The sequence below is a fragment of the Meles meles genome, chromosome 6, assembly GCF_922984935.1.
Source record: "Meles meles chromosome 6, mMelMel3.1 paternal haplotype, whole genome shotgun sequence".
Classification (NCBI taxonomy): domain Eukaryota; kingdom Metazoa; phylum Chordata; class Mammalia; order Carnivora; family Mustelidae; genus Meles; species Meles meles.
Window position 1 is genome coordinate 40,253,674 of NC_060071.1, and position 15,433 is coordinate 40,269,106.

The 15,433-nt window shown below is 34.9% G+C and overlaps 1 protein-coding gene across 3 annotated transcripts in view; it reads right to left on the reverse strand.

Annotated features, from left to right (window-relative positions):
* Nucleotides 1–15,433, reverse strand: part of CCPG1 (cell cycle progression 1) — a 39,303-nt gene that overhangs the window by 2,043 nt on the left and 21,827 nt on the right. For 2 of the 3 annotated variants that reach the window (XM_046007369.1, XM_046007370.1), the window contains 5 exons: nt 14,798–14,874; nt 13,558–13,771; nt 9,214–9,465; nt 4,474–4,595; nt 434–1,839 (listed from right to left, as the gene is read on the reverse strand). In XM_046007369.1, the coding sequence (XP_045863325.1) occupies nt 434–1,839; nt 4,474–4,595; nt 9,214–9,465; nt 13,558–13,771; nt 14,798–14,874 (2,071 nt within the window). The remainder of the gene's footprint in view (nt 1–433; nt 1,840–4,473; nt 4,596–9,213; nt 9,466–13,557; nt 13,772–14,797; nt 14,875–15,433) is intronic. The other variant, XM_046007371.1, reaches the window with a different exon arrangement.

The following is a 15,433-nucleotide window of genomic DNA, read 5'->3' on the forward strand; positions in this document are numbered from 1 at the left end:
ATATGAGCTCTTCCAATTTCAGAGTGAACTCTGTACTGTTCACCCAAGCTTCCCAAAGTGAGTAAATAAAAGACCAAAGAAAAATCATTTCACTTTAGATGATTATCTTTTCATATAAACTAGAATGAAAAGAAACAAGAAGCTAAAATAGGATTTACATATCCTTAACTCATTTTTAAGGCAGAAATTTAACCATTTGCTCAAGTCAAACTAATTATATGAAATTTTCAGTTTGTAATGGCTATTAACTTAAAATTGTATCTTTCAACTTAATTTATTCTAAATTCTCTGGCAATAAGGTACTTTTACAAATTGCACTTTTTTTCTTTACAAAAAGTACTTTAACATTCCAAGATGTTAACATGATTAAAATTGCTACCCAATCTATAAATGTCAAAAACTATTATAATAACATGGTGCTATGTAAACCGACCTGGGTCCATATGGAGGGGAAAGAGTGTGACCAAAGAAGTGTCTATATATATATCCATCCAACTTCTCAAACACTCCATCATTATCTACTTGATATTCCTTCATGTCTTTAAGATAATCTTTAACATCATTAACAAAGTCAGTGAAGAGCTTCTGATCATGTATAAAGACACCATTTAGGAAAAACTTATTGATGAACTGATCAAGTTCTTTCCAATGATGAAAACTATCCAGTTTTTCTAATAAATACCTTTCAATTAACTGTCTAAATTCATCTATCCCTACAGGATTCAACATTTTCATATTAAAAAGATTAATGGATTCCTGCTGAGCACATTCAAATACACCAGAACAAGATTTTCTGAAAGAATCGTAATTTTCACTACAGTCATGCTCAGCACCGCACTTCTGTGAATTTGTATTTTTTCTAAATTCTTCGAAGTGAGTTGGCTTTTCTTTCCTTCCCTCTCTTTGCGTAGTAGGGCCTTTATTCTGGTTTTGTGTACGTGCCTTATACTGTGGGTGTAAATATTCACTAAAGACTGTTGATTTTTTAGCTGCTGCTTCTTTTGTGGCACTAAATCTTTTATTGCCCTTTTCATCGAAGATATTCTTGGTGGTATCTTTGAAATGCCTGAAAGTGGATTTAACTGAATCTGAAAATTTTTTCAGATTTTCTTTCACAGCTTCTTTAGCCTGTTTAATTTTTTCTTTATGATGCCTCACAAACTCCTTGGTAGAATTCTTCATGGCATCAAATGTTTCCTTAACTGAACCCAAAAATGTTTCCTTTGATTTATTTTTAGCCCTGTGGTTTCCTCTGCTCCCTTTCTTTTTTCCATCGGTTTCTTGTTTTGCATTTTGATCTTTTGCCTCAATATATAGTCTTTCCCACAAATCAGAACGCTGCTGTTCAAAGTTTAGCTTCTGCTCCAGCTCAGTGAGTCTTTCCCGTAGGACTTCTATTTCCTTTTTTTCAGTCAATACATTGGGAGAGTCTCGGTTGCCATATGACTCACTGGAGCTTAACTGCTGGAGTTCCACCTTTAAAGCCATAGTTACCAGTCGTTCTCTCTCCAGTTCCGTCCTTAGAATCTTTGCTTCTGCCAAAAGAGTTTCCCTCTGATTAAGGAAGCTGTGTGTCTTCAGCTTTTCTTCTTCCAGATGCTGCTTAAGTTTCTGATTTTCTGTAACTAATTCAGTACCTGTTCCTTTATCTTCCAATATCCTAATCTGTTCTCTTAGTTTCCTTAACTCTTCCTGTAATAAAGATAAGGCTTTTTCTTCCTTCTCCAGAGATATTCTTAAATACTGATTTTCTGTATCAAGGTTCTTTTTCTGAGTTTCAAATGACATCTTCTCTTCTTCAGTAAGGGCCCAACATCTTGCAAGATTTTCCTTCAAAGACTAAGTTTTTTGAAAGAGAAGAAAAATGTCAAATGCTTTATTTAAAAGCTCAATTCAAATCTTTCAAACATAACCCTAGGTAACCAATACTCATAAAATTTTTAGTATCTTTTTCTGCAGACTATCTTTTATGCAGTATATATATTTATACATATATATGTATTTCAATACATAAAAATCAGAAAATACAAGGTTCATATGCAAGAATGCACAGCACAGAGCTATATCAAAATAATAACATAACACACTGGAAGAATTTAAAGACTGAAAAAGATGAGCTAGAGCCTGGTTTATCCCTAGTAAGATTTCTAAAAATGGAGCTAGGGATACTTCTCATTGGTGTTTATTAGTGACTATTGATTATTTCCCATAATCATACGAAAGCCTAATGGTTTCTCGGCCTACCTACAAGTCAGGAGAAAAGGAGACCGGTCTATGTTTGGACTATAGAACTCCAATCTCTCCCGAGAAGTCTCCTAAAGAGAATTTAGGCAGGACTAAAGGCTTCTCTGACCCTTGGTGAAGGAGATGATCTTTTATAAAAGGGAAAATTATAGCTAGAGATGACTTGAGGATTTAAAAAATTCTACTTATATTCTCTGCACTCTTTGAAAGGAAAACATTTCAACAATCTTAGTCCTATATGAAATATCTACACCCTGTGCAAATTAACATCCCAAAGTAAGTTCAGGTAAGTCCTCCTAGTTCTCTCGGCACTTCTTAGAGGACTGAATCCTAGCAACATTTATAACTAATTTCTCTGATTTCAAATCATCTTCTGAAGAGACTATCACCACATTAGCAATATAACTCTGAAGTCAGCACCCTTGAAAGAGAGGAAAGCATGTTCAATTAGGTTTACGATATTTTGCTGCATTTCAAAGTAGCCTTGAATATCTTTTTCAATATATGTATTAGTAACAAAATTTCACAAAAACATGATTAAACAGGCTAATAGCTATAGGCATTATCCAGTCAGTTAAAATACCTTATAGATAAATCAGCAAATGATAAAATTTTGCTTAATTTAAGACATTACCATTATCCCATTTGAATCAGACCAGAAAATCAGATATACAGAAACAAAAGAAAAATGTCCTTTAGAAGAATGACAGTATTTCCACTTGAAAAATAACTACCTGAAATGGATGGTTCACTATCTGGTTCATTACTCTTTAAAGAACAAATTAAAATTTAAAATTTCATAATAATCAGGGGTGCCTCGGTGGCTCAGTTGGTTAAGTATCCAATTAGATTTCGGCTCAGGTCATGATCTCGGGGTCCTGAGATTAAGCCTTGAGTTGGGGCAGAGACTGGAGCCTGCTTGGGAATCTCTCTCTCCCTCACCCTTTGCCCCCCACCCTGCTCATACTCTCTGCCTCTCTCTAAAGAAATGTTGTTTTTTTTAATTTCATTATAATCATTTCATCTACTCTCCATATATAAAAGGAAACAAGTTTCATGTATCCAACAGAAGCGGACCATGAAGTAGTACAGACTAATGTAGCATTATCTTTAAATGCAAGAGCACAAGGGACCACAGAATGACTGGAGGATATATTCTGCATTCAGTAAACTCCATAATCTTAAAGTGCCTGATAAGTAAATCCCAGGCAGGCCTCCCATGAAGATCTTCAAAATCCAAACCACATTTAATAGATGGAGTAAGAGGCCTGCCAAGAACTGACTCAGGAAGATCTATGTAGGGTCAGTCTCCTAAAAGCCAACATCATCCTACAGAACCAGAAACCATGGTGGTAAAGACGAAAATGCCTACTCTTTTTATAACATCATTTGATCAAGGTGGGAAAAACTACACTATTTACAAATAACTTCAGTATCCCTGCCTCAAAAAAGACAATCCAGATGTCAAGTGGGATTCTGTCTTCTAAAGAAATATAATCATAACCCTATAAGGGGTACATAAATTATGAGGGCAATTCGGGGGAATGGAAGGAAAAAGGAACAGTTTACTTTTTTACGATGAATTTATCTACAAGCCCTACACCTTTCTTATGAAGAACCAGAGAGGAGACCAGCTATTACACTGGTCCTCATAAACCCACACAGGTGTTATGGAAAGCACAGTCCTGCTGGTGTTAGGTGAGTTTAGGTAGGCAAGTGTAACATGCTATCTCTTCCATCAGGCCTAACAAGAAACCAAAGAAAAAGGACCCACGATTATTTCCTTTGATCAAGGAAAGATCTTAGAGAGGGACTACAAACTCTCCTTTTTCTCACTGAAAATGTTTTGCTAGTTCTGTAAAAATAATGTTAATAACAATGTTTTCTAATACTATTAATTTAAAATAATGTTAATTATAGTAACTAGAAATAACACCCTTGAAGTCAGATAAATTCAGCTTTGCCAATTGCTAACCTTGACAAAGTTAACTTTTTGAACCTCTTTCCCATCTATGAAATGAAGCTAATACTTAATTCACAGGTCTGTGTTGAGCAGTAAGAGAAGTACTGTATGTGAGGTACTCACAGCAGTGACTAGGACACAGGAAGGAATCAACAATTATTACAATATTATTTATTGCCTCACTAATCTGCTTTGTACTTTTATCTGAAAATCCAATAATTATTGGCTAACAATTCTTTCTTAGAAAGTTTGTTAATAGTACATACCTTAAAATCTATAAAAGATTCTTGTTCCTGTTGACATTGGGAAAGATAATCCTTCATATCATTCAATTCATCTTCATGTATCTTTCTGACTAACTGCTGACGCTTCTGAATCTGAATTGTGCCTGAAAAATGAAAATTTTTATTAGGGATACACACACACACACACATTTAACAGAAACATTATATGACCAAACATATAAATAATACATAAAACATATAATAAAACATTTAATCTTTATATATTTAATTAATTAATCTGGATAGGATCATTTTCTTCAAGGCCAGCATTTCACAGTTGTATAAAAACTCTTATTATATAAACAAAAGAATAAGTAAAATCTCGTGGTGTCATTCAACAAGTGGTGGTAGATGGATGTTAATAAAAATCAGTCCAAGGTTAATGTATATTCTTTAATTTAGCATACACCCAGGGACGTTTAAGCACTTCACTATCCTTTTGACTAAAACAAGCCAGCCTATGTTGTTACCCTTAGGAAAAAAAAAACAAAAAACCTTATATACTGTTTCTAATCTTATGATATTGATGGGCACTCAAGTTTGTTGTTTTTGAGAGATTGTTGAGGAACATAAAATGTTGTCTTCAACAGGGAAAGAAACCACAGAATCTATTCATAGGCTGTAAGTCAATAAGGAAAAATAAAAACGTCTATCTTTTTCTCACTATATTTGCCTAGTAAATGATGTTACACAGCCCAAAAAGTACAAGGAAAATAACTGCCTGTGATTACCCACCATCCTCACAGCCAAATCATTTATGAGTTCTGCATTAGTTAGGTCTGTAACTAGAGTACCATCAACCCCATCCCTGCAGTGGTGAAGTCTTAAACCAACTAGGATTCTCTATACTTTAACCCTAAAAACCAAAATGTTAATTTGCCAAGACATGCTGTTCACATGCTGCTTGCTACATGCCTCATGCATGAGAGAAAGGAAAAAAAAAAAAAAAAAAACACTGAATCAAAAAATAAGGCAAAAGGCATTTGGCCACCTTGACCTTAACATCTACCAAGTGACATATTATTAATATAACACAGGATTTTGTAATGAAAGTTTACTATATCTTCCCCTACTGCTAAAAGAAGTTAACTTTCAATTTCTTCAATAATCTTGAAAAACACTAAGGAAAACTTTTGCCAAATCACAAACAACTGTTACCAGCTATCATATTCTGTTAAGATTCATTTCCTCTCTTTCAATTTTCAAATTTATAAAAGCATGGCAGATTTGTCTCAATATTACTCAAAAGAATCTCAGATTTTTTTAAATGCTGAAAATTCATTTGTATTTCCCACAATAACAGAAAAGCTCTCTTTTCAAACTGCTGACAGGATGAATTCCTTCACCCGCTGGAAAATAAACTAAAACTACATGTTGAGATCTCAATTTGCCCATGCTGGACAACTGTCTTTATGTGGCTTTTATTTACCTAATAACTATTGGTTTTCTTCTTTTTCCTACATCTTCAGCCACCTAACTATAAAGTGTTACCACCCAAGGTACAATCTTCGGCCTTCATGTCATGTATACCAATCTGCCTATCTTAATCATAAAAACCCAATTTTTGCTATCCCTGCTGTAAGATTTCTCTTCTGAGTCCAATCTTACCAGAGCTTCTGGCCAATACATCTAGCTGCCTGTTGGGTGCAATTCTGGGAGAATCTTCATGAAAAAAATCGAACCATAACACCTGCCCTAAACCATTTTAGAATAAAGTTGAATAAAAATGACCAAACTGTGCTCACCATCATATTTATCATCTAGCAAAACTTTCCTAGAAACAATCCCAATTCCAAAAATAAAGCAGCTAGCACACTTCTTGGAATTTAAAAAATAAACCACTGATATCATAAGTTATGAAGTTATATTACTTCAGTGTCCCTTATTTCACTAACCTTTTTTCCACCTCGACCGTCACAATAATTGTCAAGGCCCTGATCATCAATAGCAGGATTACAAACACTCTTAACTGTCTTAATTTTTCCCATTCAGTATGCCTCTTTGCACTTTCCTCTAAAATTACCATGAGGTCACTCTATAAATCAAACTCTTACCCGGATTCCAAGATGTTTTACAACATTACACCAGCCCATGTACTCCAATGTTTTACTCCACTATTTCTCTACTCTGCTGTAGTCCAGTCAGTCTTTTCCTTGCTCCCAAACCCAACAAAGTTTACTTTCAGGTTGTCAGGTTCTCAATTGCTGGAACGCTCCACTTTCCTTCTGACTAGCATAAACCCTAACCAGACCCTGCTCAAATCCTACCACCTTCAGGATGACTCACTAAGTATAGCTTTTGGGCTATAATTCTCTTTTCTGTGCTACATAGCTTAGCACCTAGATATATTCTGTTACAGTGTCTGAAGAGCAGGATAACCTATCAATAGTTAAAGTCATTAATTCCATGAGAAAATCAAATCAACTGAATTCCACTGTTGATTTAGAATATGGATAGCCTACAATGTAAAGAAAGCATACAGAAGACAGGTGCTTCATACATGAAGATTTTTTTTTTAACTTTTGTAAGCATTTTCAGAACCTTAAAGAGTAGCAAATACCTGTAATACACTGTTTTACTATCCTCAATCCTGTAAATTCTCCCCTCCTTCTGGGATAGATCTGATTCTCCAAATTTATAAAGAGCTGAGGTTGGCAAATGTCCTGAGTAATTCACTTAAATAATATGTTTTTGTTAAATAATTAGTAAGCAAACGACTGATTATGGAGTATGCAATGACTAACTTCATGGTGCATGAGAAATTCAAACTGGCTCTGAAATCAACTCAAATGAGCTCTTGAAGTGTTGAGATCAGTGCCAGAATTAAGGGAAAAAGTGATGTCCTTTAAACAGTGACCCTGAAAAACTAACAGTTTTTATATGTTCACTGAGCCAATCTCATCACCACGCAAAACTATTTCATATTACCCAGGCTTTTCATATTCTGAAAGGATAATTTTAAAAAGTACAGGAAAATGTTTTATTAGAGATAATCACTGAAGTAAATTTTACAAGTAACCAAACTCTTATTTAAACAGAGCAGCAATTTCTCAACTTTGAAAGCACTCCTCTCTACATTGTTCCTTCTACAAAATACTTAAAGGTCATGCAATTGGTAGTTTTAATGCAATCTGGATTAACATTAAATCACTGTCCAAATTTTTTAGTAAGAAAAAAAGATTAAGATAAGACCTTCTCCTTTGTTAACTCCATGTTTACCTGTGGGGAAAAAAATCATTCTCAAAAATACATTCATACATTTGTTCCAACTGGATAATAAATAAAAGTATGCATATTACTTCAAGTCAAATCTCATTACAATAACCTTCAAGGAAGGATACAAATTATACTATCTCAGTATTAAATTCAAGCAGGTAACCACCAGGAGTCTAAATGCTCATTTTTATCAATATAAATTTAAACAAGAAGAAACATATTTTACTGACTCTAACTTTAAACAAATATTGTCTTAAGTTTCTTCTAACATTACACTACGTATGTTTTTAATGCATCCTTTCCACAAATTAACAAAGGGTACATGCAACTCTTCAATTTTTGCATAAAGAAGACATTGTTGAAAGGAACTAACAAAACAGGAATATTCCAAAATTTAAATTGTGGATCATACCAGCAAAAAAAACCTAGAAGTACTTCATATATGGCAAATTGAAATTTGTAAAACTGACAAGATCTAAGACATCTGTTTAAAGTGGTTTTTTTTCAAAATTTTAATACAGAGTGTGTGAATGAGCATGAAGTTTCCAGTTCTCGAACAGTCTCATCTTTGTACAGACATGTTGAATAAGACTCAATGGTAAGGCTCCCCAATGAAAAATTATACCACATGAAATTCCTTTGTCTTTTCATCCAAGACACTTTTAAAGGGTTTGCATTAAAGATAATCAATATACATAAATACTAATAAGGAAAATAACAAGCAAAGTTTAGGGGCACCTGGGTGGCTTAGAGGGTTAAGGGCCTGCCTTCAGCTCAGGCAAAAGAGGCCTTTCCTTCTGCCCTTCCCTGCCCCTCATGCTCTCTCGCTCTGCTCTCCATCAAATAAATAAAATCTTTTAAAAAATTAAAAACAGGGGCTCCTGAGTGGCTCAGTGGGTTAAAGCCTCCGCCTTCAGCTCAGGTCATGATCCCGGGGTCCAGGGATCGAGCCCCGTGTCTGAGCAGAGAGCCTGCTTCCCTTACTTTGTCTCTGCCTGCCTCTCAGCCGATGTGTGATCTCTGTCAAATAAATAAATAAAATCTTTTTAAAAAAATTAAAAACAAAAAATAAACAGGCATGCTAAAAATCCCTACATTTCTTTATTTTTTTAATATTTTATTTATTTGACAGAGAGAAATCACAACTAGGCAGAGAGGCAGGCAGAGAGAGAGGAGGAAGCAGGCTCCCTGCAGAGCAGAGAGCCCGATGTGGGGTTCGATCCCAGGACCCTGGGATCATGACCTGAGCGGAAGGCACTGAGCCACCCAGGTGCCCCCAAAATCCCTACATTTCTTAAATAAATACCATCTAACATAAGTGAAAACAGCTTTGTGAGAAAGGTAGCACTATGCCCATTTTCCAAATGAGAAACCTGAGGCTCAAATAAACAGCAAGCTTTCCAAGGTCATATAGTTAATGATGACACTAAAAACAGTTCCCAGAATTGCACTTAGCAAGTGCCCATGCACAATTTGTTTATGTGTAACCAACTTTCAAATACTTACCATAGAAATGCCCAAATCCCATGCTGATTGCAATCACCAAAGCAAGTATAACACACTTATTCAGACCACTGCTGAACTGGCGTTTACACAACTCCTTAGAAGGTTCAGTTTCTTGTTCCGGGAGTAGCCGTTCTTCGGATTCTGAACTAGAAACAGTCTTCTTCCTAGCGCGGCGGCGTCTAAAAGCAGGACTAGGCTGATGACTGGTTTCATCACTACTTGATTCGTCGTCGCTAGGCTGGGATGAAAATACTATTTTAAAAAGAAAAATGTAAATATTAAAAATTTTAGAATAGCTTTTCCGATAAATATGATTTAGAATAATCAATGCCATCCCTACTTGCCCTTTTACATAAGACAGCCAAAACCAAAAACAAACAACACAAAAACTCAAGTTTTCAAGTTTTTCAACATAGAGCCAAAACAGAAAAGATTTCAACTGTGACACACAAGAATCTATTAATCATGTTCTGTGCCTTTGAGGGTTTATCTGGTTTTATTTTTTTAACTTCTCTTCTAGTTTACACTGTTAGAACAATCATTCTCATAGCCTATTAAATTTCTTTGCTATTACAGCCATAACCAGATACTGTTTCTAGAAAGAAAAAGAAACTCTCTTCTTTCAATTTCAAAAGGAGGTAATTTAAGCTCAACTGTTTAAGGAACACATGGAGGTATATGAACAGTTCCTGCAACTTACAAAGTACAGTAACTACCAAAAGTTTTCTTGGGTGAATCTGGACCCTAGTTTCATTTCCATCCTTTGAGTCCACAATCAACGTTCAAAGCACTATCGTTTAACACAGGTTTCCAGAAGTCAGATGAGCCCTTCCCTTCGACTGCCACTCTTACTAGAAGGTTATTAATTTTACCCTCTAGTAAATATGTCAGCATGAGGAAGTGACACAACAGCTATCTCCGATATTAAGGACTAGTCTGGTGCTGCTCCTTTATGAAAAGAACAGTAAAGAACAACAACAAAAAAATCCATAAGAAATCTCAAGTCCACGGGGCGCCTGGGTGGCTCAGTGGGTTAAGCCTCTGCCTTGGGCTCAGGTCATGATCTCAAGGTCCTGGGATCAAGCACCGCATCGGGCTCTCTGCTCAGCAGGGAGCCTGTTTCCGCCCCCCCACACTCTCTCTCTGCCTGCCTCTCTGCCTACTTGTGATCTCTCTGTCAAATAAAATCTTAAAAAAAAAAAAAAAAGAAATCTCAAGCCCTGGAAATATATCCACTAAAAAAAAAATCACCTTCAGTTTTTTCAAATGTAGAACTTGTTAACACTGTTCTACCAATCAATAAACTACATATCGACACAGTAAGTTAGATGGCTCAGTAATAATTTCCACAGGCCAGTTATAAGGAAGAAAAAAAAAGGACTAAAAGTAAGGATAAAATGTGAATCTCAATTTGAGACAAACAGCTCCAAACAACAAACATCCATGCTTCAAAAAAGCAAAACAGTTCTTCAGAAGACAGGATATCCATGCCAAAGGAAAAGTTGGTGACTTGGGTTAGGCAGTACTTTTTAAAGATGGGTCACAGAGGATCTGGTTAACTTTCACACCAACAACACCAAACACAAAGACAGAAAACTACTGAATGAATGATTATTCCTAGTATTTAGTTATACAGATGCCACTGAGAGATCTTTTGGTCATGACCCTTATGCCCATCATGTTTATCTGGTTATTCTTGATCACTAGTTTTTCCCAGATGCCGTCGCCTCAGCTGTGAGGTTATATTTCTTGGACAAAGAGAAAGAAAGGAAGACTTAAATAAAGCATTGCATAATACAAAGGCATTCAAGATTATGGCTGGAGTATTTAAGTCAGACATTCTGACAGTATTAAGATGGGTAAATGTAAAAACAAACCATTTGTCAAAATTCCTTAAATAAATTTAATTCTATTGCCTTCATCATAGATTCTAAAAAACAAGCCAGCCTAGTCCGTATTAATAAATTCATATCCTTATCTAATGCTTCCATCTTTTTTAACCCATATATTTGATAGCTAAAGTATTTTGATTTTTAAATTTCTTTCAAAAGTTAATTTGACCCATAGTCCAAAATGCAGGCAATGCAAAGGCATGCAATAAGCTTAGGCAGCTTTATTACAAGATCAATTTGAACACCTGTTTAGAGTATCACAGATGACAACAGTTATCTTTAAAGCACTAAGTAAATAGTAAATGTGACTAGGCACACTCAGCTCAAGAAAAGCTGATCAATTTAGTCACACCACCTTGGAAAGCGAGTTGGCTAGGAACATGGTGTTTCAGCTGATCATCCCATCCCCTTATGCATTCAGGAATCTTCCACAGCTTCTCCCACCACCTTTCTTTTGTGAATAAACAGGAAAAAAAGATGTATAAAACTTTATTATAAAGACTAAAAAGGAAAAAGAGAATTGAAAATACTTATTTTAATTATCACTCAACATTGTTATTTTTGTGCTCCATCAAAATTGAACAATCACACCTTAAAAAAAAAAAACATATATGCAAATACAAACTTTTCTACAACTACCAACTTTGCTTTCTTGGGGGAGACTCCAGTGCAAGGGAGTGCCTAGTATTCTTACAAAAAGTACATTGCCACAAGAATCTAATTTAGAAGAAGAAACAACTTGAAATCCTACAGAGATGGAGAAGAAGGGAAAGAAAAAATCAAAATAACCAGGCAATGGGGAGTAGGGGATTAAAAGCCAAAAAGTAGGAGGTGAGAGAGAACATAGACTCTTCGCAACTGATTTATGTATATAGTATTTTCAACATAATCCAAAATGCCATTTTTTAAAGTTATTTTATATAACACTTTCTTTACTGAAACAATTCATTCCTTTAGGAGAGAGAGACACGGATAAAAATACTCCTAGTAAAATATTTCTCTTAATTGAAACTGTAAAATTCCCAAGAAGTCCAAGTTCAGAAAGGAGATAAACACCAGAATAATGTGCTTTGAAGTATCCAAGTTCCTGAAAAAATTAAGTTTTTAGGATCAATTTCTTAGTATCTGCTTGGACCCTTCTACAATACTCCTGCTTCAATGTGACTACTTTTTCTGGCCCGTGAATATTCTCAAATTAAACCAGCATCTATAGTCTTCCAAAAAAATTAAGGAAAGAAGGAAAGAAAGAAGACTACTTGAATACAGCGTGAATCGTAGATTTAAGCAAATAAAATAAAATTTGATAAACAAAAAAGATTCTAAAGTCAATTTGTTAGTCCTTGTAATAAATATACTATGTAAACCATTCTGGCAAAGGCTGACCACTAAGAATGCCAGATGAGCATTCAAATACTTGAATAAAGTGTTTTTAAGCTCTTGTTTATAGCCAAACTGATATACTAACTGAAAATAACTTGCCATCAAATGAGATAGCTAAAAATCTTTACTTGACCTTTAATTAGCTTGAAGTGGAATAAGAGAAATTCCATTGTCTGATACTGGCAAATGTAAATATTAAAGAATGGTAAACTCTAAGAAAATGATCTGAAATAAACACATCCTTATTTTTGCATCAAATTAGGATATTTTGGAATCACTAGCAGTGTTCCAACTTGTCTTTCTTTCAATTCATTCCTGAGTTACAAGTGTTCATTAATAACTGTGCATTAATTATAGCTTTCTTTCTTTTATTTCCCTTTGTGTCTAACTATTTATGTGTACCTTGAAAGATGTTACATATACCCCTCAAGCTGAACCAAAGAAATATAGAAAGGAATTAGCTCAGGAATTCACATTTTAACCTCCAAACAACTGTCTGATAGTAGGCATTGACTGCCTTAAATGTGACTTAAAATAGGCACACTTTCATAACTCAATCTACAGTGAAAGATACAAAGGTCAGCGGCTTTGGGATATGCTGTATTGACAGCTCTCTGAGCTCTGTTTAGCACATAAGGAGCATTCAACAGATGTTTGATAAATGATTAATAATTGAAAGGATCCAACAGACTTCAATAAGAAGCTTCTTCCACAATTTCTAGAAATTAAAATTTGTACCACTGTAAATAGAAATTTTAACTTTCTCCTATTTTTACTTACAATGGCTTAATCTTCCACCCTTAAATACCTAAAATATGTCAAATGAATTCTGGAGTGTTTCAGACAATAACAAAGCGCCTTGAAGATATTTTTTTTTTTATCTTTTACTTAATAAAAGATGGTATTTACTGTTATAGCAATTCTGCTCTGGGACCTACAATCTAAGAAAACGCAAGATGTAACAGTAGATTTTGCAAAAAATCTTAAATATATTAAAAACTTGGCCATTATATAAAAGGTGGTCCTAGGAGACCTTAAGTCTCTATCAGTGTACCCTTTATGCAGTTCTTACCAGTTTCTGGCTGACAAAATGTATACTGGCTGCTGGAAGAAGAGCCCATGTTAAAGTCTTCTGGATTCTGCACTTCTTCAACAATTAGAGCTTCCGGATTTCCAGTTTCTTCTAACTTAGGTGGCTCAAGGGTAACAATATCAGAATCATCACTGACAGTTCCAAAATAGACATTGTCTTCAGATGACTTTTCTTCTTCTCTCTGAGGAATAAACTTAAAGACAGTAAATTCAACAATTTTTTGAGAGCCTTGTATTTTCTACGTAGCTCAAAGTATACAACAGTACTTAAGCAGTGTGGCAATTTGGGCTTAAAATAGAAGATAGAGGAGTCCTGCCCAAAAGACAAAGATGACAATAGCAGGCTCATCTTTTAGTTCAAAACACCATCAAACACCTTGACCAGTCTTTTAGAATTAGAACAAGCTGCTGCCTAATCATTGTAGGCTGCAGAAGATAAGAAGCCCACCTTTAAAATCAAGGACAACAGAAAAGAGAGGATTCATTTCTCACTAATTCCATGAGTTTATTTGACCATAACTCTGTAGTCAGGAAGCCCATAAGACTGGTAACAAATTTCCATGGTTATGTATGTAATAAACTTCAATAGCTATGCCATGTAAAAATCATCTAATCTAGTTTTATCAAGAAGTCAAGTAAAGGGGTGCCTGGGTGGCGCAGGGGGTTAAAGCCTCTGCCTTTGGCTCAGGTCATGATCTCAGGGTTCTGGGATGGAGCCCCGCATTGGGCTCTCTGCTCAGCGGGGAGCCTGCTTCCCCCTCTCTCTCTGCCTACTTGTGATCTCTTTCTGTCAAATTAATAAATAAAATCTTTAAAAAGAAAAAAAAAGTCAAGTAAAACATCAAAAAACAAGATTAGGATGTTCTCAAATTAAAAACGAATCTTCCTTTTTCAATAAACCCTAATAACTTATTTCTCTACATAATTCAAGAATGCAATCTATTTCCAAAAAAAATTTATTAGAGGGTAAATGAATAGAAATTACTTTTGTAATTACTTTGATAAATTAAAACACATCTCACTTAAGAGTTTAGAAGACAGAAGCTAAACTCTAATAATAAAAGTGACCAATCTACGGAATCTCAAAATTTTTAATATAAGTTGTTCATAATTCGAAGAGGAAAAGAACGCACAACTAGAAATGGAAGCTTTAATTATTCCTTAGTATTCACTAAAGAATATTGCTTATCATATATCTACAGAGTACAACACAAGATTACCTCAAGTGCTGACTTTGTTTCCTCCAAAGCTGGATAAGCAGTTTCTCCCGTTAACACTGTGTCATTCTGGCTACTCTCTGATATAAAGCAAAGATCAATTCAATCAATTACACTTAATTGAGTTTTTGTAGTCCACAGAGATTATAATGAGTACATAAAATCTAGTCCTAATTTTTTAAAGCGGATTTAATTAAATATCACATATACTACTGTTGCTAAAAAGTTCTCTGGCAATCAATTTATATATAGTATTTTCAACATAATCCAAAATGTCATTTTTTAAAGTATTTTATATAACACTTTCTTTACTGAAATAATTCATTCCTTCAGAAGAGATAGCAATGGATAAAAATACTCCTAGTAAAATATTTTTTTTTCATGATTCATTGTTTTTGCACAACATCCAGTGCTCCATGCAAAACGTGCCCTCCCTTTCATGATTCATTGTTTTTGCACAACATCCAGTGCTCCATGCAAAACGTGCCCTCCCTATTACCCACCACCTGTTCCCCCAACCTCCCACCCCTGACCCTTCAAAACCCTCAGGTTGTTTTTCAGAGTCCATAGTCTCTTATGGTTCGCCTCCCCTTCCAATTTTTTTTTTTTTATAAACATATAATGTATTTTTATCCCCCG